The sequence below is a fragment of the Chaetodon auriga genome, chromosome 4 (genome assembly GCF_051107435.1).
Source record: "Chaetodon auriga isolate fChaAug3 chromosome 4, fChaAug3.hap1, whole genome shotgun sequence".
Taxonomy (NCBI): Eukaryota; Metazoa; Chordata; class Actinopteri; order Chaetodontiformes; family Chaetodontidae; genus Chaetodon; species Chaetodon auriga.
In genome coordinates this window covers 30,040,715-30,065,424 of record NC_135077.1, presented here as the reverse complement: position 1 = coordinate 30,065,424, position 24,710 = coordinate 30,040,715, and the positions used below count along the sequence as shown (strand labels likewise).

General features: G+C 40.1%; 1 protein-coding gene across 3 annotated transcripts in view; it reads right to left on the bottom strand.

The window, feature by feature from the left end:
* Positions 1-1,017: 1,017 nt before the first annotated feature.
* LOC143319929 (glutamate receptor 2-like) overlaps positions 1,018-24,710 on the bottom strand; it is a 180,364-nt gene continuing 156,671 nt past the window's right edge. For 2 of the 3 annotated variants that reach the window (XM_076729208.1, XM_076729209.1), the window contains exons 18-19: positions 22,023-22,157; positions 1,018-5,463 (exon numbers count right to left, since the gene is read on the bottom strand). In XM_076729208.1, coding sequence (XP_076585323.1) covers positions 5,329-5,463; positions 22,023-22,157 — 270 coding nt within the window. In that variant the 3' untranslated portion in view covers positions 1,018-5,328. Of the gene's footprint in view, positions 5,464-10,376; positions 10,553-22,022; positions 22,158-24,710 lie in introns of all 3 variants that reach the window. The other variant, XM_076729206.1, reaches the window with a different exon arrangement.

Genomic DNA, 24,710 nt, shown 5'->3' with positions numbered 1-24,710 from the left:
GTCCCCTGTTATGATACATTTACTTTGTGGGGCTTTTAGTTTGAAGGATTAAGTTCAACCCTAATTCAATTTTCCTTTCTTAGTCCTGCAAGGGGAAATTCCAAATTATTTATAATTTCCTCTTAAGATACATGTTATGATCCGCCACCTGTCTTGTCCTAGTGTTTTCTTTTCCCCGTTTCACTAGTGTTATCTGGTTGTCTGTCTGTTCCCCTGTCTGTCTGTCCAAGCTGGGTGTTTCCCCAGCTGGCTCTGCCTTGTCAGCAGTGCACCTGGTGCATATTCACCTGATTAGAGCACAGGATAAAAGGGAGGCTCCAGTAACTACCTGTTGCCTGATTGTCCTGATCTCTACATGGTACTTCTGTGTGTTCCCCAGTGTGAGCAACCCTTTGTAATTGTGTTAATGTTTGATGTTGGATCTTACCAGTTTTAGTGCCTGCCAGCCCCATCTGTACTAGTGTTGCCTGCCCATTCCATGGTGCCCTTTTGTTTGTTTACACTCCTGGACCCAAAGCATCTGTATTTAAAGAAGTGGGAATGAGACTCAGCAGTCAGTTGGCTCAGTTTGTTGTTTTCATTCAGACAAACAGAGGAAAAAAATAATTATTAGAAAGAACAATGATAACAAAAGTGTGACAGCCAAGTTCCAGCCCTCACAATAATAACAACCAGCTCATAATTCATAATTGATATGAACACTAGGGGTCACTGATGAAATCATAACCAAATTAATTTTAGACATTTGAACAAATGACAATTGCAGCCATTTGTCATCTGAGGACAGTCTGTGACTGAATGTTGTTTAATGCCTGTTTTTTTTTTTTGTTTTTTTTAAAATAACATTTTAAGGGCAGACAACTTTAATACATACTGAAAATTGTCAGATCACTGAGAAATAGTCAATATATTATGTGTTCATGTGCTAAAAATAGCCCATGCTTCACAGTAGATTTTTGGGGGTGTTTTGGGTGTCCATTTATCCAACTTTTCTTCATTGAAAAGCAACTTACAAGATTTTGATCAAAATTAACGAGTTTAATAGAAAATTAAGAGGTTAAGTCAGAAGTGAAGAATGATCATTTTCACACATTTTCTCTCAGTGGTTAACATGTTTCGGACCATTCCATGGTAACTCTTTATTACTTGACTGTAACACCATGAAAATCTGATCATAATTATCACATGTGGTCATTGCAAAAACGATGCAAGGCCATGAGAGGAAATGGAGGAAGGTGCCTTGAAATTTTTTGCTTGACTTTACCTGGTGTTGGACGTTTATCATGTTGTGGGAGAAGCTTCTTAGCTACACAGCTAGCTTCTAACTAGCATTACAAATGACAGCTTCTTTGTGAAAGAAAATAGCAGATTCAATTTCTTAAAGGCATACACTACATAACAAGAACCACATTAATACGGCAATTAATACTGTTAATATTATTCTTATTTCTATGATTATTAATCACTAAAATGCAGCCAGACATGAAGCTTCAGGCTGACAAATTCAGCTGGAAAAAAAAAAAGAAAAAGAAAACCCTCAAAGTGACATGCAAAAGTTCTTTTCATCCTCTCTTCGTCTTCCTCGACTTCATCCCTCGTTGCAATCATCAGTGCAGTGTATTTATTAAAAGGAAGGTTTTTGTTCACAGTTTTTGTCAACCTCACAGCAGTGAGAGCTCCTATTGGCTCAGGTTTCAGTATCAGCAGCTGCCATTGGCTGAGCATGGAGAGCTCTGGTTAGTTCTCAGTCTGTTTGGCATATCATCCAGTTGACTTCAGAACTCATGTGACAATGTGCACGTGCAAATGTTTGGGTAGAAGTGTGTTTTACATGTCATAATGTATGTCAGTGTGTACTGATGTAGTGTTGATTAGGGATGTGCGTCTGTGTGAGTGTCTGTGTTGCTGTATTGGCGTGCTGACCTATAAACAGGGATGGGCAGTATTTTGCATATGTATTTGAAGTACCATATTTATATGAAGATATATGTAAAGTGGAAATCTCATTGTTTTCAGTCCTGGTTGATTTGGCAACATCTGTAGTTAATGGTAATAACACCAAATATTGTTTAATACCACAGGTCCCAGAAGTCTGTGGGCAGAAGTCAGGCCTTTTTTGATCATTCTGTGAGTAACTGTGATCTGATTTCATGTTCACACGGCATGCATCTGTGGATAGCTGCTCAGTGTGGCTGTTCCCTCTTGTTCCATTACTTCATTCCCTGCAATATTTCAAACTGATCTGCATGACTGATCTGCAAAACATGACCGTTGTCTTGTTTTGTAGACACATTTTTGATGACGTATATCAGCATATTGAATTTCCTGGGGCTATTTTATAATAGAAGTCAACTGGTGTTTTCAGGGAATTTCGAGACCGACACCCAGTTCAAAATACTGCAAATATCTAAACATTGCAATACTTCATCTCTGGACCATCAGCTCCATTACCATTGTGTTAACTCATTCAGCATTAATAGGAACATAACCAAGCAGCAAGCTCAAAGATGAATAAGGTATTTGAGAATATTAGGCCTAACAAGAAATATTGACTAAAGATTAGCCCAGGGGTGTCTTCTGTCCACATAGTAAAGACAAATTAGTTTAATAATAATAATAATAATAATAATAATAATAATAATAATAATGTATTGTATTTTTCTCAGTGTTGACCAAACATGTACCTGGTTTAAAATTGGTTAAAAGACACTGAATTTGTCGAGACACATCCATTTATTGCTAGATATAGTAACTCTGTTATGTGTACCAAGTCACAGTCTGATTTTAAATTGTCTTCCTTGACTTTGTGTGACAATTTGGTCAATAATTTTTTTTTTTTCAGTGACACAAACTATGAATGACAGTGAATTTCTACAAGACTAACATTAGTTTCTGTTTGTTTTCATTTTTTTTGGTTTTTTGTTTTTAAAAAACATGTTGGGGAATGCAGAAAGAGTGATGCCACTATTATCTTGCCAGAATCTGAGCTCAAGTGGTGTAAAACCAATTTGTAGGTTGATAATATCAAAGGACCTACTGAGTAAATACAACAAAGAAATTAAAGTCTGTTCAGTCTGTTTAAAGGTAACCACAGTACAACATTACAGAAACTTTCTTGGTCAAGGATCTTAAAATTAGCTAAGACAACCATAACGTTTATATTCTGGTGCTTCTTGACCTTAGTGCGTTCTTTGATGCTGTTGACCATATAATTCTTCTTTACCACATGGAAGGTCTTTCTCTATTTTTTTTTTTAAATTAATATTAAAATTTAAAGCAGATGAATATACTAAATTAAGTTAAAGTTACAAGTTAATCGCCTCATCCAACGCATTGTCAAATACTGGATGGCCAAAAACTTTTTACAGCCAAATAAGGACCAAACAGAGATTCTTTTTGTAGATCCCAAGGCTTTTAGGCACCATGTTCAGTCTTTGTTCATTTGCCCTGTTGGTAGAACCCTGTGAGCATGGCAAAAACTTGGGTTTGATTTTAGTAACTGATCTCAGAAGCACATTTCATATTTTTTACTGTCGCTCTCTCCTTGATATTCTGAATAACTCGAAAGGTTTGTTGCTAGTCAGTTTTTACAAAAAGTCACTATGAGGATCTGAAAACTCACTGTGTGAGCGTGTGTGTGTGTCAGTGCTTGTATGAGGACCTAATTCATATTCATGTTAAATATTATCATTATATGGCTCGATAGCCAGACCTGAAATACACCCCTGCACTAGCTGTAGTTCTCCAGGGCGACAGAGCGATAACAAGCTATTCCTTTAATCTGTAAAATAAAATTAACATCAACTCCAGCACACACAGGACTTTTGTAGGGCAATTTCTTTCCAGAATGGGTATTGTGTGTCTAGTAACAGCACTAAATGTACAGACAAAGATGACTGGCACAGTAAAAGAGGGAAAGAGATAAAGAAAACTCCTTTGTAATACGCACCACAGACATCACATTTAAAAATCCAGTATACTGCAATATACAGGGTTCATTATATATTTAAAACTTCCTGCACTGCAGCTTTAACCTCTTAGCCATAAATGAGAGCAACGAGTAACTTAAGTGGAAAGTCATTTACAGTCATATTTAAGACACCACAGAATTTATTAATAGGATACTGTTTAACTTGGAAACACAGTAGTTCCCCTGAGATCCAAATGCTGATGTATCAAATCAAGCAGTACATTGTATTTTGTCTGAATATTTGTGCAGTTGATGTTTTTTGGCTTTTGTTTGATCAGTCTATCATGGTGTCGTACATTTCATGAAAGCCACTAGATGGAGAATTTTTATCTTTATAGTATCTTTCAAACTATTGTGATGTCTTTGAATTTGTCAATCGGCTGAAAACTGGCAGAGTCAATATGTTGCTTTGAACCCAGCCATTTGTTTTTTGATGCTATCAATAGGTGTCAGAAATATTGACCAAAGTAAGATGTATTCAAATACACAAAGTGTGATTATTTTATACCAAGATACATTTTTGTTTGTTTTTGCCCATCCCTGTGTATAGTGTATATGTTCACATATCAGTGGTTTTGTGTAAGTATAAGTTGTACAAGAGTTTTTATATATGTGTATTTGTGTGTGTGTGTGTGTGTGTGTGTGTGTGTGTGTGTGTGTGTGTGTCAGTGCATGCATCTCTTGGGTCTGGAAAAGTCTCTACTAATTAGGGATTTTCAGGCAGAAATAAGGAAAACAATTAGGAACATTAACATCATTATCATTATCCGCTATCACAAAATTACTATTAGTTTATTAATTCACAGATGTGATTCTTCCGAACGTCTGTTTTTGTTCGTAGCACTCTCACTCATTTCAACCAAGATTCTGCTTTTATGCTCACAATTCTTGATCACATCCCTGATTAATGTTGTTATTGCATTAGGTCAGCATCACTATTGTCCTTATTTTCTGTATAAGATGAGCCCCAAGGCAAAAATCTATGAAACAATGTATGTGTTTGTTTAGAAAACTGTCCACTGTGCTTGATTGCTTTTCATGAATTTGCAAATGACCAGTCATTCTTATCGCTAATGGTCAAGAGATTCACTTTGTAGGTGGGCAGGTCTTTGCTGAAGCCTGGCAGCCAAGTGGTAGGAGGACAACATCTGTCCAATATTTCTAGGCTAGATGTTCAAGAGTGAGCTCATGAGTTCTCAGAGACATGACTGGCCAAACTCCAGACTGAAAATCCTGGAAAGATGACCCATGGTGAGGACTGACTGATCACTGAAGGAGATGACAAGCATTTCCATTCACTTTCAGAGGGGAAGGGAGGATGTGTATCCACTGGCTTTAAGGCACTGGCTCGGGTGAGGTCAGGAAAGATCAGTCATGCTGAGGCTCATGGGCAATCCTGGACGGAGGTAAGCCACCGGGACACGACCATTCTCACTGGTTGATCCTGTGATGGATAGACGAGCTTTGGAGCGCATTGCATCTGTGAATTTCATCTGTACAAGGAAAAAATATGTTAACCAAACAGATGACACAGCTGCAAACAGTCACTGCGGCCAACTCTTGAAATAGTTCAAGCCTGTAACTTCCCCTAAAACCACAAATTGTTGTTTTTAAATTTCTGTTTCTGTCCAGATTGAGCAAATTAGTGAACTTTATAGGTGTTACGAGTTTATTATTCTCCCTGCTTCCAGTCTTTATGCTAAGCTAGGTTAACAATGTCCTGACTCCAACTCTATACTTGCACACATGCAATTTATATCCCTCTCAACATCATGTCTGTTATGTTATGACTTATGTGGTTCAGCCTTACATCATGTGTGGTGTCATCAGGTTTGAACGAGTATGTTTTCTTTCATATTCTTGGATTTTCAGTCAATAAAATCAGACACATAGGATATTCAAGTTTCATAGTTGTGTGTGAAACGCATTCTTAGAAACAAAAAAAAAATTAATTTACATGTACTTTTACACTGAGACCCTTTGCTTGGGCAGTTATACCATGTAAACTGAGAGTGATGTGGTCTATTTGCATGGGTCAATGCATGTGTTATTGCAACCAGGTACTGAAAATAATTCAGTGACACAGACATTTAAATGTCATTTAATTGACAAGACAGAAAAAAGATTAAGAAAGAAGCTAAATAGAGAGAAAGGGAAAGAATGATAGATGAAGAAAAAAGATTTCTAAGAAATAGGCAGTCAAATGTGTCGGCTGTGGGCGGCCGTGGCTCAGGAGGTAGAGTGGTCTTCCACCGATCAGGACGTCGGTGATTCGATCCCTGGCCTCAGCAGTCCACATGCCAAAGTATCTTTGGGCAAGACACTGAAATCTGAAACTGCCCCTGATGCTGCACCATTGGTGTGTGAATTCATGTATACATTGCTTTGGATAAAAGTAATTACTAATTGTGTGTGCATAAGGGCAGACAGAGTGGTGAAAATTCATCAAGAAATTATTTTCTGTAATTCTGTTACTTATTGGTGACATGTTAAGATGAGCAGGGTGACAGCTGTGTCATATTAATGGATCCAAAGTGGATCCAATGTACATTGAGTAGATCTGCATCATATACAGCATATATATCTGCTGTATTCGTCATTAGGCAAAGGCCAATTGTGGGGAATCTTGCAAATCACTGGACAGTATTGCTTAATAGAAATGTTATTTTTTAAAAGGCATCAATTTAATAAAATATCTAAACAAAGAATATTGCCTGGTTATTTTGTCCATGAACATTCACAAATTTCTAAATTGTTTCCCTAGAAAAGTTACACTAGCTCAATATATGATGTAGTTGCAATATAAAATTAAAGTACAGCATTTTAAACACACACACACACACACACACACACACACACATATATATATATATATATATATATATATATATATATATATATATGTATAGAGAGAGAGAGAGAGAGAGAGAGAGAGAAAGAGAAAGAGAGAATATGGACAGAAATGTACATTAATTATTTTAAAATTGAGAACATTTCCTGAAACCATCGAATGCAGCAAGACACACCACAGCCTTTTTTAACAAAATGAAAAATGTGTGAAAAAGCAGTGTATTGGGTTATGTTTGTATGCAGTATGATGTGAGAAACATTTGAAGCAAATCAAACAATTGAGAAAGCGAAAGTAACATCATGGAATTGGGTTTGGATTATCTCGTTGTTAAGAGTATATTGCTAAGGTGACTGATGCACATTTAATTTTTCAGTTAGATAACCACTCTTTGCCAAGTCCTGGTGGCATTATGCGGGTGTGCCCCATTCCTCTCCTTTAGGAAACAGAAATTATAGTTGTTATTATAGTCATTCTACAACACAGGGTTGCATGAGGCAATGCAAGTTGTAGTCCCCTTGTGTTACTCAACTGATTCAGTCATTACATCACGCAATATGGGACATACTGTATATACTAGCCCCACAGAGCAGCCTCTGATCTGGAGGAAAATCTCCAACACAAGTACACTGTGGACAAAGTAGAAACATGTAACTGTTCCATCTGAAAGCAAAGCAGAACCAAACCAGTTGAGAAAAACTAGTCACATGAACGCACACTTGGATGCCATCTATGGTGTGTCCCACATGCACAGCTCCCAAGGTATCCGATCTCTGCTGCTCCTCAGATGCAAAAGAAGACCTTAAAATCCACTACACACTGCAGAGATACAGTAACCATAGGTACAATTGACATTTAACATTCAAATCATTTGAAACTAACTTGTTTATGCTTCATACTTTTGTATTTGACTTTCTGTTATCTGGACCTGTCTGTCTGTCTGCCTACCTATATAATTACTTGCCCAGCTACCGGTCTGCCTGTCTGTCAACCTGTACTTGCCTGTCGGTCATATCACCAATAAATCACTGAGGTCAGCCTGCTCTCCTCTGTCCCTTTTGCCCTGCATAACCAACCTTGACATTGCTTGTTGTGACTTGAAGAGGAAGAGGTAATGCCATGTGACCTCAGTTTTTCCTAGCATTTTTCCACAAATGTGACCCACCATTCCATGGTGGATGCGCCAACACCAGCTCAGCCAATGCTGTCCTAGTAACAATAAGAAAATGACAAGGCGGATTGAAACTTTCTTTGCTTGCTTGGCTTTAGCACTTGTACAGGCTAGTTCGGTAAACATAAAAGTGAATTAGCTAATCAGAAATTAAGTAATTATACTAGCATTTGAAACAATAGTTCCTGAAAATTAAAACTGTGGGTCGGCAACCAACCAAATGCAGCTGTGGAACATGTAAGCTGATTCTGAGCCAGGTCCTGTCTTAGCTAAGGAAATTCTATATGAAATACCAGCTAGCTTTAGCTATTTAACTCTGTAGGGTCAGGTATGAGTATGAAAGATTTGGCCTCACATGTCACCAAAGGTCATCCACTTTTTAGGCGTGGATAGAGGTGCCTTCAGTCAGGCCATACAGGGGTGTGATATCCCTTACTGAACAGTGATGTTTACCTCCGTAACACAGTGGTATTACGCTTACATTTGTCTATATCAGTCCAAACCATCCCATCTTCAATAATGAAATCATGGGGCTGCCTAATGAAAAGCTGACAGATGGGAGTGAGTGACCAATGAATCAGTCCATTAAAGAGGATGATTGGCTAGAAAGTAAGGAAGGAGTGGGAAAAACAGGGAAATCACTGAGAATCAGGGAACGAACAAAGTAAAAACTGAAATGTAGAGGTAGGTGAGAGGACAAGAAGAAGAGGGTATATGACAGTGGGAAAAAGGAAGGAAAGGAGGACAGAGCATGGTAAGAAGAGTGGTAAAGAGGAGAGGTGAGGCAAAGTTTGGAAGCAGGGGTAGAGGATGTGTGCAAGATGTTGGGTAATGACCGAACAAAGGAGAATCACAGCCATATACAGTTTTGACCAGATTTCTTGGATTTAGTGTTAATGTAGGCTCTATTTTTGTCTCCACATTACTATTGTTTATCAAGAACAACAGCTGCATTCACATCCTGCCACTCAGCAATGCCAGCCAACCTCAGTAGCAATGCTTGTGTCATTATTGTGATAATTTTAATAAGTAAACAGATTCCACCTACACTGATATTAATGAAATCATGCATTCAAAAGTATAGTGTGTCATTCTCATTTGTTAACACATTTCCTTTCAGAGCAGTTTATAATAATGATAACACTGATTAATGTAATAATGTATAACGTAATAACACAATGTAATAACACAGTTAATCTACTGGAAGCAAAGCAGCTTGAAGCTCAGGCAAACCAAAACTAAGCATCACATTTTTCCATTCAACAAGAAAAGGCCCATCACAGCTTTATCTTTCAATGAAAAGGAAAACACGAGGACTGGACTGTATGTCATTTTACTCATTTGGTGTGAAGGTTCCACACAATGTTTTCCTGAATGGGAAAACCTTATTTGTTGCTGTTTTAAATGACAGATCTCATCTCTCAAGTTGTGGTCAACCATTTAAAAAAAAGAAATAATTTCAAATAAAAGCAGGTATTTCAAATAACAATGGGGTCTTAAAAATAGTTGGCTGGCATTAAGAATGGACAAAAAATAATAATAGTAAGAATTTACAGTAATTTACAGCACATTTTCACATCACTAATTCATGCTGTATGACAGTCAATACTTCAGAATTTGGTTTGACAGCAGACTATCAAGATTCATACTCAACATTTGTCTCAAAAGAGAAACTCAAACTAGGCTTTGGTATAAAATTAAAGGATGTCTGTCTTCTGCCAAATGTAAAACTATTGTGCAGTCAACTGTCATGTCTGTCCTTGTCTATGGAGATATTCTTTATTATAATTGTTAATTATTTCTTAGTGAAATCTTTATTGTCTGATGTTTTTTTTTTTTTTTATGTCATTCTTGTAACTGTTTTTTTTTTTTTTAATTAATTCTTTGTTTGTTTAGTTGTGTAGCTTCTGTTTGCTGATTATGTGTTTGTGAATGTTTCTTGTTCTCAGGTCTCTCTTGGAAAAGAGATCTTAATTTCAATGAGACTCATTACATAAACATAAAAATAAGTTAATGACAATATTACTCCTTCCTCCACTTCCTGGAGATGTTTCACATCACAGAAGCCTACCAGAAAATATCAGCATTTGAGTCACTGGAAGACAAGGAAATTCATGGTAGCTTAACAGTGATTAAAAAGTGGTAAAGGGGAAGCATGAAGGTTAAAAAAAATACTGATATTTTCCATGTGAATTTTTTGATCAGTCAAGTGAATGAAAATGCAGTTTGCCACTGAATTTGCTCGGCGCTACCGTAATATGAATGCAGCTGTTCTTTTAGTTGTTGTTTGATACGAATTAATGCCAATTAAATGTTAATTGTTAATTGAATATTGTGTATGACTGTGAGATAAGGAAAGTTTTGGCCATCAATCATCGCTCTCCTACCCGTATTAGATCTTGACGCTCTCAATGCCGTAAACGTTGTAGCCCTCTTTATAGGTGGCGTAGTTTGGCTGGTGGCTGGGGGACAGCAGGTTGAAGTTGGGGGCATGTTGAGGAGAAGACAGAGTGTGTGTGTAGTTTCCTGTGTGCTGGGGGGACGGCAAGGTGTTGGCTGCCACCTTTATAACAAAAATAAAGTAATTGTTATTGCTTTACTGATTATGCTTATGGAACAAAGGTGATTCTTTACCGGTTCCACTTTTTTCAGTTTTTGTCTTATTAGTCATATGTAGGTTAACACTGGGTCAATGCTACAATGAAATGTGTTAGATAAGAAAAAACAGGTCAGCTCAGCAGTAAGAGCACTTACTGCACTTACAAATAATGTATTACTATTACTACTGATTCAAGTGACAACAGGTAGCACAGATAGTCAATAACTGCAAAAGCAATATGGGTTTGCATTACAACAGAGACAGAAAAAGAGAGAGAGATTAATATACCTAACTTTCAATAAATAAAATAAAAATGAAATGAAATGAAATGAGATAAAAGTGTTTCTCATTTCTGAATTCTACATAAACTGTAATGTACTGTATATATACTATTGGGTAAGTGTTCTTTCTGGAGATTGTGCCTCCAAAAAAATCAACCTCTTGTCTGCCTGCCAAACAGCCCAAACAACCAGGATAATTATGAATAAGGCTAATAATAATAAGCAGAAAAAAGAGTAATAAAAAAGTCAAAGATGGAGAAAATGTTAAATTCTTGCTAGCTAAATTCCACATCACAGAAGCCAGGTTTTGCAGCCTAGGGCAAGCACCTTTTATTGTCACCTAATTGGCAATGTACCAGACCCCCTCTGTTTGACATTGTGTGTGGCTGGCCCACATTGGAGAGGTCCCATGTGACTTCTTTGTGTTGAGCCTGACTGGGCCCCATGGACACAGACCAGTGATCTACCCTGCCAGGTACATCTCCAAGATGACGACTCAGTCCACATTCTCTTGGCAAGGTTGCTGTATTCCAAAGATGCCACCTATTCGAGTATTTGCTGTTTTTCATCAGTAGCTATTTCCCCCACCAACACAGCTCCCAGCATTACTGGGGCAAACAAAATCCTCAACCAAAAAAATGTGAGGATTCAAAGGAAGTTGATAAGAGCACCTGGTGCCAGAACATCTTAGATCAAAGATCAGTATTCAGCTTTATATGTTCAGCCACATGTCTTGGACACTCTGATCAAGAGTGAACAGAGCTGCCAACTGAACCCCACCTGCTGCCACCAGTGCCAAGTGCTTACCTATGGTTGAGTCTCTGTAAATTAAATAGACGTAATAAATATGAACCAGTTTTGCACATAGATAGATAGATAGATAGATAGATAGATAGATAGATAGATAGATAGATAGATAGATAGTTTGATGCCTGAAGAGAAACTGCAGTGTTGCAGCAGCAATTCACATATTACAAAACACACATAACATACACTAAGCTAAGTTAAAAAACAAAACAAGAAACCCCCACTATATTAAACATATGTATACACAGGCACATAGAAACAACTGTACTTGATAAAATAATAATAATAAAAAATAAAATAGATTATAAAACAGAAAGGTGAAATCCAGCAATCTGATTGGCTGTTAATTGTGATATAATGAGTGTATACCACAGCTACTATTCTAAAAAGCCTTATCACAGCATATCACTCCGCTTCAGGGAAGCGACAATGTTTCCATGACAACAACCAACTTTTACAGTAAGCAGCAAAAAGTAGCCGGTTTTGATGTCTATTTTATTAAGGTGTTAACAACATTCAAACATGTTCACGGTCAGTCACAGGATCAGCGCCTTGACAGCGACTGTGACACTTAGGGCTCTATAGGGTGATCTGTCACTGTCTGATTGAACAGCCTCATGGAAATGATATTTTACAATTCTTCACATTATTTACTAACAAAATTCGTTAAGGCAAGTAATTTGGTGCTTTTAAAGTCATGATATTCAGATGCCGCTGCTGCGTCTCCAGGTGCCTGCCGCGATGTCACATATAGTTGGCTTAATAATGTCAGTGATCACTCAAAGCTAAAACTATTAAAAAAAACTCTCATTCATTGAGGTTTTGGGCGGATTCTTCCGGACCACTCACTCATAGTTAATTGCGGGGGGGCCTCACATGTTTACGTTACGGGGCTGATTGTCAGAGAAGCAACAATGTATCCATGACAACAAACTGTTACAGTAGGTAGCAAAAAGTTGCTGCGGTGTTTTGACAATGTTAACAAATAGACTAAATTAGTTGAATTCACATGTTTAAGGTTAACTTTCACCTCCAGATAGGGTTACAATGGTAGAGTTGATTGAGCAGTGACTTTCTCCCGAAAAAAAGGCAAGGAATAGACGACATGCAGAGCTAACGTACAGAGAGGTGGGACTATTTTTTTCACAACGGGGCTATTTTATTAGATAATATGTATTTCTGTTTAATTAAAAACTACACGAAAACTATTGTGTATTCCTCTTTCATACTGCCATTATTTGTAACCGTTTTATAAAAGCAATACATCACTCTAGTCCGTGATATGCGCTCATTATACCACGCTAAGTGGGTCACAGCCTGTCGTGATGTATTGCTTAAATAAAAAGTAGTTTACAATTAAGATGCAGCTCTCACAGTGCAAATTAAAGCTGAATGTGCAAAGTTACTCAGGAAAATAATGTTCAATGTGCAAAGTCCCTCAGAAGCTAAGTCTCCTCTTCTTGTACAGAAGTCATTGTCATTGTACAGCATTAACAGAGAGAGGAGTCATTGTATAGCATTTCATTATTTACATCACTTTCCTGTAAAAAAGAAAAAAAAAAAAGTTTCCAAAGAATAATTGACAAATAAATGTTTTTCGCTGAAATAAAAGGCAAGCCAGTGTGCCTAAATTAGTTTGTGAGGATATGCTTGCAGTGATTGTGGTAGAATTTGTTAATACAATATCCCCTTTGTAATAACAGGATATCTAACCAGCAATAACAGGACACTTAAAAGTACATGTCCTACCAAATGTTCTGGTCATGGGTAAATAACAGGAAAGTATTGAGTCATGGTAATTTTGCACAACAATACCACATGAGGAAATATGGCCTGTGGTGAACTAACGGGAGCCATTGTAAATGATTCCGGCTTGGCATAATCCCAAAATAAGTAGGCAAAGTAAAGATGGGGGGAATTCATAGTCATACAGTCACACAAGGATTTGGGGGACTTCACTGTCTACAATACATGATGTCATGAAAAGATTCTGAGAATCTGAAGAAATCTCTGTATGTATGAGACAAGGCTAAAAGCCAATACTGGATGGCCGTGATCAGTTCAGGCCATCAGACGGCACTGCATTGATGGACCTCACTGCATGGGCTCAGGAACACTTCCAGAAAATGTGTCTGTCTGTCTGTGAAGACAGTTCATTGTTGCATCCACAAATTTAAAATGAAACTCTACCATGAAAAGAGGAACACATATATAAACCAGATCCAGAAACGCTGCTGCCTTCTTTGATACTGAGCTCATTTACAATGCACTCAGGCAAGGTATAAACTGTCCTGGGGTCTGACGAATTCTTTTTGGAAATCATGGACACCGCATTCTCCAAGCTAAAGAGGAGATGAACCATCTGATTTTTCACAGTTCAAAAGCCAGCATTCGTCATGATATAGGGGTGCATTAGTACACATGGCATGCATGACCTGCACAATTGCGAAGGCACTATTAATGGTGAATGATATATACAGGTTTTGGAGCAACATATGCTGCCAAGTAGCAACCTCTTTTCAGGGAAAGCCTTGCCTATTTCAGCAAGAAAATGCTTGACAGCATGATTACATAGTAAAAGACTCTGGGTGCTAAACTGGCCTGCCTGCAGTCACCCAATAAAAATGTTTGGTGCAAAATACTTAATATAACAAAGGGGACCCCGAACTGTTCAGCTACTGAAATTGTACATCACAAGAACTCCTCCTTGAACCGCCACCTTATCGTGGTGGAGGAGTTTGAGTACCCGAATGATCCTAGAGGCTACGTTGTCTGGGGCTTAATGCCCCTGGTAGGGTCTCCCGAGGCAAACAGGTTCTAGGTGACGGGTCAGACTAAGAGCGGTTCAAAAGCCCCTATGGAAGCCGAAAAAATCAAGGACGTTCACGTCGCCTGGATTGGCATCACCGGGGCCCCACCCTGGAGCCAGGCTTGGGGTTGGGGCTCGCAGGCAAGCACCTGGTGGCAGGGTCTTCACCCACGGGACCTGGCCAGGCACGGCCCGAAGGAGCGACGTGGGCCCGCCTTCCCGTAGGCCCACCACCCGCAGGAAGGACCAGAAGGGGCCGGTGCTTTGCGTTATGAGTGGCAGCCATGGGTGGGGGCCCCGACGACCCAAACCCTGGACAACGACTCTGGCTATGGGGACATGGAATGTCACCTCGCTGGGGGCACCAACTAGAGATAATATCACTTCCATGCACAGTCTGGGCTCTGGAACCCAACTCCTTGAGAGAGGCTGGACTCTGGCTTCTACTCTGGAGTTGCCCGCGGTGAGAGGTGGCAAGCTGGTGTGGGCTTGCTTATAGCCCCCCAGCTCAGCCGTCATGTGTTGGAGTTCTCCCTACTGAGCGAGAGGGTCGCTTCCCTGCGCCTTCGGGTCGGGGATAGGTCTCTCACTGTTGTTTTGGCCTATGGGCCGAACAGCAGCGTAGAGTACCCAGCCTTCTTGGAGTCCCCTGGGAGGGGTACTGGAAAGTGCTCCGACCGTGGACTCCATCGTTCTGCTGGGGGACTTCAATGCTCACGTGGGTAGCAACAGTGATACCTGGAGGGGTGTGATTGGGAGGAACGGCCTCCCCGATCTGAACCCGAGTGGATTTCTGTGCTGTCAATAACGAACACCATGTTCAAGCATAAGGATGTCCATCAGTTCACGTGGCACCAGGACCAGGCACCCTAGGCCGGAGGTCAATGATCGACTTTGTAGTCGTATCATCTGACCTTCGGCGGTATGTCTTGGTCACCACCACTGATCACCACCTGGTGGTGAGTTGGATCCACTGGCAGGGGAGGAAGCGGGACAGACTTGGCAGACCCAAACATACTGTGAGGGTCTGTTGGGAACGTCTGGCAGAACCCGCTGTCAGGGAGGTCTTCAACTCCCACCTCCGGGAGAGCTTCGACCAGATTCCGAGGGAGGTTGGAGTCCAAATGGACCATGTTCTCCACTTCCATTGTCGATGCAGCCGTCTGTAGCTGTGGCCGTAAAGTCGTCGGTGCCTGTCGTGGTGGCAATCCCCGAACCCGGTGGTGGACACCGGAAGTAAGGGATGCCGTCAAGCTGAAGAAGGAGTCCTATCGGGCTAGGTTGGCTCATGGGACTCCTGAGGCAGCTGACGGGTACTGGCAGGCTAAGCATGCGGCAGCTCGGGTGGTTGTAGAAGCAAAAACTCGAGTCTGGGAGGAGTTCGGGGAGGCCATGGAGGAGGACTACCGGTCAGCCTCGAAGAAATTCTGGCAAACTGTTCGGCTCCTCAGGAGGGGGAAGCAGCTCTCTATCAACACTGTTTACAGTGGAGGTGGGGAGCTGTTGACCTCGACTGGGGATATTGTCGGGCAGTGGAAGGAATACTTCGAGGATCTCCTCAATCCCACTGTCATGTCTTCTGCAGAGGAAGCAGAGACTGGGGACTCGGAGGTCGATTCATCCATCACCCGGGCTGAAGTCACTGAGGTAGTTTGCAAGCTCCTCGGTGGCAAAGCTCCAGGGGTGGACAAGATCCGCCCTGAGTACCTCAAGTCACTGGATGTTGTAGGGCTGTCCTGGTTGACACGCCTCTGCAACATCGCGTGCCAGTCGGGGACGGTGCCTCTGGACTGGCAGACTGGGGTGGTGGTCCCTCTGTTTAAAAAGGGGGACCGGAGGGTGTGTTCCAACTATCGGGGGATCACACTCCTCAGCGTCCCTGGGAAAGTCTATTCCAGGGTACTGGAGAGGAGAATCCGGCCGATAGTTGAACCTCGGATTCAGGAAGAACAATGCGGTTTTCGTCCTGGCCGTGGAACACTGGACCAGCTCTATACCCTCCACAGGGTGCTTGAGGGTTCATGGGAGTTTGCCCAACCAGTCCACATGCGTTTTGTGGACTTGGAGAAGGCATTCAACCATGTCCCTCACGTCATTGTGTGGGAGGTGCTCCGGGAGTATGGGGTTGGAGGCCCTCTGCTGAGGGCTGTACACTCCTTGTGGAGCAGGAGCTTGGTCCGCATTGCCGGCAGTAAGTCGGATCTGTTCCCAGTGCATGTTGGACTCCACCAGGGCTGCCCTTTGTCACCGGTTCTGTTCATTATTTTTATGGACAGAATTTCTAGGCGCAGCCAGGGGCCGGAGGGGGTTCGGTTCGGGAGCCGGCAGATTTCGTCTCTGCTTTTTGCGGATGATGTTGTCTTGTTGGCTCCATTGAGCCAGGACCTTCAGCACGCACTGGGGCGGTTCACAGCCGAGTGTGAAGCAGCTGGGATGAGAGTCAGCACCTCCAAGTCCAAGGCCATGGTTCTCAACCGGAAAAAGGTGGTTTGCTCCCTCCGGGTTGGAGGAGAGATCCTGCCTCAAGTGGAGGAGTTCTTGGGATCTTGTTCACGAGTGAGGGAAGAATGGAGCGGGAGATTGACAGGCGGATCGGTGCAGCGGCAGCAGTAATGCGGTCGCTGTATTGGTCCGTCGTGGTGAAGAAGGAGCTGAGCCGAAAGGCGAAGCTCTCGATCTACTGGTTAATCTACGTTCCTACCCTCACCTATGGTCATGAACTTTGGGTCATGACCGAAAGAACGAGGTCCCGGATACAAGCGGCTGAAATGAGTTTCCTCCGCAGGGTGGCAGGGTGCTCCCTTAGAGATAGGGTGAGGAGCTCTGTCACCCGGGAGGAGCTCAGAGTAGAGTCGCTGCTCCTCCACATCGAGAGGCGCCAGCTGAGGTGGCTCGGGCATCTCTACTGGATACCCCTGGACGCCTCCAGGCCCCGGGGAAGATCCAGGACACGCTGGAGTGACTATGTCATTCGGCTGGCCTGGGAACGCCTCAGGGTCCCCCCGGATGAGCTGGAGGAAGTGTCCGGGGAGAGGGAAGTTTGGGCGTCCCTGCTCAGACTGCTGCCCCCGCAACCCGGCCCCGGATAAAGCGGGAGGAAGACGATGACGACGACAAGAACAACAACAAGAATGGGAAAACATTCCACTTTCAAAATTACAATTGATCTCCTCAGTTACAAATGGTCACAGACTGTTGTTAAAAGAGGATGCGATGCAACAGCACTGTCCAACTTTTTTGAAACATGTTGCTGGCATTAAATTCTAAATGAGGAATATAACTTTCAAAAAACAATGAAACAACTTTTGATATGTTGTCTCTGTGCTATTATCACATTTCGTTTCTATTTACATTTTATAACAAGTTTCCAACTGTTTTTGAAAAAGGATTGTGTAGGGAGAACAGAGTTCTGCAACTGACCTCTTTCCCTCTTATTCTTTCAGGAGAGCAGGGGTGGACAGACTTTTCAACTTCAAAGAGTTACCTATTACTTAAACTGTTTTTCATGGAGATGCTAATTCTTTCTTACAGCTCCACACCAGATGAAGGTGTTAAAACCGTCTGAATGGACAATCACCAGGCCTCAGCAATAATATTGCTTGCATTGTTGTTTGATTCAACTTCGGATGTTCCCACAGCACTAAACTCACAATTTGTATGATATCAATGCTTTTCACATGTTTCTAGCTTGTAAAATGACAAAACTATGATCTTAACTCTCATAAGCATTTTTGTTTGGGTTTCTACCATGGAGCCATACTGCCATCTAGAGACTAGTAGCGGTTAGGTTTCAGATACGCGACATGAGACAGTTATAATTAGTAATGCTCAATTCACCAAGTATAATCTGCCTTTCCGTGTTCCTTCGTTCTATTGGAGTTATACTATTAGTCATCATATAAGTTAGTACTGGTATTGAAGAATGTTGTCATTAATCAACAAAATCTGTCTGATGTATGTATTTTGGTGTCAACATGTTGTAAACAATGTTGATGTGTGATTGAAAATTTGATCATTTAAACTCTGTGATTGACCATAGTGAGAAGCAGATGAGTCCATTGCACGCAATCGTTAGTTAATGTTTTCTTTCTATGGGATGAAATCACAGTGTTCCCCTGTACATCATTCTAAGTGTGCGAAGGTCTGTTCGTCACAGACACACCCTGGAGCGCCAGATGGTATATGCCTCGCGGCATGCGGTGAGCACTCACTTCTTCTTTGTGAATTTCTTCTTTGTTACACTTCTTATTTGTCTCACTTCCTTGTTCTAGACACACTCTTTACTTCGTCTTTACTCACGCCACTTTTTCGGCATTTTAGTTTATCTTTAGTTTTTGGCGTGTTATTTTAATCTTTTGTCTACTTTTGCTCGCCATGTTAAACTGCATAACTTTTCAGAGTTAAAGCCGGCCCTGAAGAATCTCTGAACAGCATTAGCTCTCCACCGCATTTCGACTGGTTCCCCCTGTTGGACCACAGCGCAGATTGGAGCCGACAGTCCGGGGCCCCCTACCTTTGTTGCAGTTCAGGACAGGCCATCATTGGAGTGCCGCTGGCAAAGAAGTAGGCATTTTTCATGCTGTTTTGAACCAAGAGTTGGTGTCGTAGGCTATAACAACCTCAATTTTCATTAGACTCGCTTTGTCATTCATTCAAGAAATTGACACTACATTCGCGTCCTCATTTTTCCTCAAAACTACTTCTCACTATTGCCAAACTGATTCTTTTTTATTATTTTGCTATAGCTTCTTCTTCCAGTTGTTTGTGTTTCATCATATAATCCATATTATTTGTCATATTATTCATTATTCATATCACTTTCAACCAGGTATCTGAATCCGACCACTAGCTGTGATCACTTTACATTGAAACTAGTTAACCCAATCCTTGTTGCTCTGACATTTTAAAGCAAGTGGCTGCCTAGTGGTGATTTCACTGTGTGTAACCGTCTAAATGTAAGGGGTATGTGGAGTAAGAGTGGGGTACTGGAAAGTTTCCTGTATTTTCAAATCCTAATGTTGACAGGTATGTGTATGACATCATCATGGCATCACACTTGACAGCTGTGGGGAACACTACATCAGTGAAACAGCAAGGACCATAATTAAGAGACTGTATGACCACCAGCAACAGACAGTATTAGCTATGTGTGAATACTAGAAAAAAACTGCTCACAGAGTCAACTGGGAAAGGAGGAAAGATCATCAACCAGGAACAATTGGACAGCCAGAGAAAAATCCAGGAGGACATTTACATCTGACTCCGGAGACCATCTTTTAATAGAGAGAGGGTTTACAAACTCCACTAAATATACTTTTTCTTACATGACTTAGCATTCCACACTTTTCACTAATGAGTGAGTCCCATTCCCTGATGAAGACACTGCCATGTGGCTGAAAGCTAAAAGCTTAAGCTACCAAGTGGATCATGAGTTAAAATTTCATGACACATCTCCCATAGTTTGCAAAAGCTTTGAAGCAGACAGACAGTGAGTGAGAAGATCTGTCTGGATATACAGAGCCAGAATGTGTAATGTCAGGTCAGGCTCAAGTGTATGACAGAGATATAGACAACAGAGCTTATATTAAGACGTAGTTTGTTTTTTAAACATGTTCACCTTGAGATCTGCTCGTGAGATCCACTTATTATCAGACCAAATACTCCATGGACAGGGAAGAAAGCTTTTTTGTACAACAGGAAGCAAAGGCAAAACATAGATTTAAACTTCTGCTCAAACTAATAAGAAAAAGAAAATAAGAAGGTAATCTCTACTGTCAACATCTCTCTTGATATACTCCTAACAATACCAATCAGTAATGCAGGTGCTGGGGGTTGTTTGGTTAAGTATACATGTGGTTGGCCAAACAGATTTTAGCATATCTAAGGGTAACTTGTAGACCATATTACACATCCTGTTTTGCCTCTGGTGTTATCTATATTCTATTGATTATGGGGCTATAGTTTTAAAGTGTGATGTCGTGTTGAGTGAGAGGGATTTTTGTGTTCTGAAGATCTGATGTGAATTCATTCTCTTATTTTCAGTCTGTATACTCTACTTCTGTGGCATTTACTTCTGCTGCTATTGCTGACACAATGTCCCTGGTATGAGGTTGGTATAAGACTCAGAGTTCTTCATTTTTAGATGTCCTATAATTACAGTGTACATGTGGTTGATCATCCTGACATTAATATGTCTAAGGATTACTTGTTCTAGACTTTATTACACTGCCTGTATTGTCTCTGGTGTTGTCTATATTTTAGTGATGATTTGGCTGCAATTTTGTAGTGTGATGAGTGAGAGGGATTTCTTAAGACCCGATGTGAATTAATTTTCCCATTTTCAGTCTGTGTACTGCACTTCTGTGGCACTTACTGCTGCTGCTATTCCTGACACAATAAATCTGGTATGAATTTGGTGTAAGACTCGTAGTCTTATTTTAGATTTCCTATACACACTCAATTGGTAGTTTATCACATTAACTGGGATATGGTAATGCTTTCAAGTCCAACAGCCTACCTCTTAATCCTACCTTCATGAAGGTTCTAATGTTCAAATTTTGTTTTTGTGGAGGTGTTGCTTGAACTTTTTGGTCATTTTGTGCTGAATTGTATTTTGTTACCATGAAGGGTGTTATTTTGCAGACTGTTGCTGATCTAAATAGGGTGGACTAAATATTACAAACATATTGAGCATGTGTATAATGTAGTATAACACAATCCAACAGCACCACAAATTACAACATCCAAAATGACAATAAAGGTGTACCTAATGAACTGGTACCTAAGTGTGAATTTCAACATATAGAAATACTATAATACATATTACATTACAACACATTATCACATCATTTTGTGAAATAGTCACAAAATTTAAGCTATGTGTAAATGGGCACAAATTTTCCATTTTTTTTGACACTCAGCACGAATTTCAAACTAATGTATTTCATTTGGAAGTATCTTTCGTGCTTGTCATTCTCATTCCACAGTCCAATTAGCAATAATAATATACAACATCTAGTTAGACATTCAAAATAAAGCTTGCTGAGAAACACTTCAGCTGTTGGTTTCAGTTTAGTTAGGTCAAGGCACCAAAAATACTTGGTTGGGTTTATGAAAAGATCATGGTTTGGCTTAACTATTAACTAACTACCTAACTAACTAACTAAAGCAATCAATATTTAGTATTTGTTTCACATGGGAATCAAACCCCTCCTGTGTTAAAGTGATGTGTTTGACCCATCCATCTATCCATCCACCCACCCAGGCCACTTCCACAGTGTTGGTATACATGTACATGTATCCTGAGATTAAATTTTGTTACTATTTCACAAACTGCCCCCATACTGGGCTGCACATTACCCTTCTGGTTTTCTGACTAAAGACATTGGTTAAGTAAGATAGTAAATGTAAAGATAGTACCTTAATGAGAATGCTACATGTAGCAAATTTAATACCAAAAATATTGCTATCACACTAATTATATTCAAGATAAAAAAATGAATTAAAATTGAAACTGATATCTGAAATTATAACGCACCTTCATTTTTTTGGCCTCAGCACGGCTCTTGTAGCAGAACTCCACTAGTGCTACCATCATGGCCAGACCCAGACCTCCAACCAGTATGTAGAAGACTCCTGCTACATTACTAAGAGACAGAGCGCTGGTCTTCTCCTAGTACACACACACACAAGCACACAAATGGGAAAAAAATAGGGCAGGCACCCAGAGAAAAGGGTTAGTGGGATGTTTTTATGTTGATGCCTAACTTTAATGACTGACACACTACCAATGAACCAACCAATTTTCATTTCATTTTCTCTACTTAACTCATCATAATAGAGCAGAACTTTAGATTAGAACAACACAGAGTCACAGGCTAAACCTGACCTGAATACTTTTAAACACATTTAAAACATTGCTTGCCCTTTATCGCTTTGTCTTATCGCTTGTTCGAATCAGTGTGTTCCTTTGTATGCACTGTTTTCTTTTATGTGTGTGTGTGTGTGTGCAGATACTGACCATCACAAACAAGTTAGTAAATTAATCAATAACCAAAGTTTAATATTTGTTCCTACTGGTTTGTTTCACTACAGCCAGCATCACTGATGAAGTTGGATGTGGTCAATAGTGTGATTTGCTGCATGGTAGCCACAATGCACATGCTTATCTACCAGCCCAGTTGCCAGGACAAAATGTTGGCATTGTATGTTTCTTCAAACCACAAATATGTTACATCTGTATGTTTCATACATACCATATCAATTTTTCTACAATAAGTATCAAGTGACATAGTTCAAATTACTGGTATATGTACAGTTGTGTTCAAAATAATAGCAGTCCAACATCACTAACCAGATAAATCAGTTTTTGGTAGAAATTATATTACTACATGGCAAATAATCTACTAGTAGGTGTAGTAGAGTAATAGAAAACCAACATAACCAACAGTTATGACATGCATGCTGCTGATTCTGTGTAATTGAATCATTAATTGAAAGGGGTGTGTTCAAAATAATAGCAGTGTGTAGTTCAATTAGTGAGGTCATTCATTCTGTGAAAAAACAGGTGTCAAATAGGTGGCCCTTATTTAAGGACAAAGGCAGTAAATGTTGTTCATGCTGGTTATAATGCAGAGTTTCTTCAGGAGGGCTGAAGGAGGAAGACATTTCAACTACAAAAAGTTACATATCACTTAAACTGTTTTCATGGAGATGCTAATTCTTTCTTCCAGCTCCACACCAGATGAAGGCGTTAAAACCATCAGGATGGACAATTAACAGATCTCAAGAGGCCCCCAGACCCAGATAACACTGACAAGTTGTAAATCAGACATTCCTGTAGCAAACTGTTTTGTGTGTCTGTGTGCTTTATTTTCTACCACATCAGGAAAATGCAAACCATATGTTTGATTCAACTTTGGATGTTCCCACAGCACTAAACTCACGACTTGTATCTAGCTTGTAAAATGACAAAAATATGATCTCAACTCTCATAAGCATTTTTGTCCAGGTTTCTACCATGGAACCATACTGTCATCTAGAGACTAGTAGCATTTAGGTTTCAGATACGCGACATGAGACAGTTCTAATTAGTAATGCTTAATTCACCAAATATAGTTTGCCTTTCCTTGCTCCTGTGTTCTATTAGTTAGTTATACTATTAGTTATAATATAAGTTAGTATTGGTATTTGTTGAATGTTGCCATTAATCAACAAAATGTGTCTGATGCATGTATATTGGTGTCAACATACATGTTGTAAACAATGTTGAAGTGTGATTGAAAATTGATCATTTAAACTCTGATTGACCATAGTGAGAAGCAGATGAGTCCTTCCCACACAATCGTTAGTTAATGTTTTCTCTCTATAGGATGAAATAACAATGTTCACCTGTAAATTATTCTAAAGCGAGCAAAGGCCTGTTTGTCACAGACACGCCCCGGAGCGCCAGAGGGTATATCCCCCGCAGGCCATGGCAAGCACTCTCTTCTTTGTTCTATACTCACTCTTCACTTTTACTTTTCTCTAGTTCAGTTGCTCTGTGTTTACTTCATGTTTAGTTGCTCTTCAGAAAAATGTTATTCTCTAGTTCTTTTTCCAGTCTTTGCGTAACTTCAATTTTCGCTTGACAAGTTAAACCGCATAACTTTTTCAATGTTAAAGCCCAATCACGTAATAAGATTTTTGTAGATACAGCCTGAGGCCCCCTCCATTTGTGTCCTTTTGGGGCAGTCCACCATCAGAGCACCAGTGGCACAGAAGTAGGCATTTTTCATGCTGCATTGAATAAAGAGTTGGTGTCGTAGGGTATAACAATCTCAATTTTCATTAGACTCATTTCGTCATTAATTCCAGAAATTAACACTATATTTGCGTCCTCATTTTTCCCTCAAAACTACTTCTCACTATTGCCAAAATCATTCCTTTTATTATTTTGCTATAGCTTCTTCATCCAGTTGTTTGTGTTACATCATATAATCCATATTATTCATTGTATCATTCATTATTCATATCCATTCTCATTATTGTTTCAAATAAATAATACTTTTCATTTAAGTTTCTGTCATCTATTGAGCTGGAAATAGACGATCACTGTATTGAGAACTTAAGCTTCAGGTGATGAGAGTGATCTACCATTAATTCATTAATTATTATTAAATCAGCATTAAAAGAAAATAATAAATAAAATCCTTCTGAGCTGAGGAAGGCTGATGCCCCTTTTTAT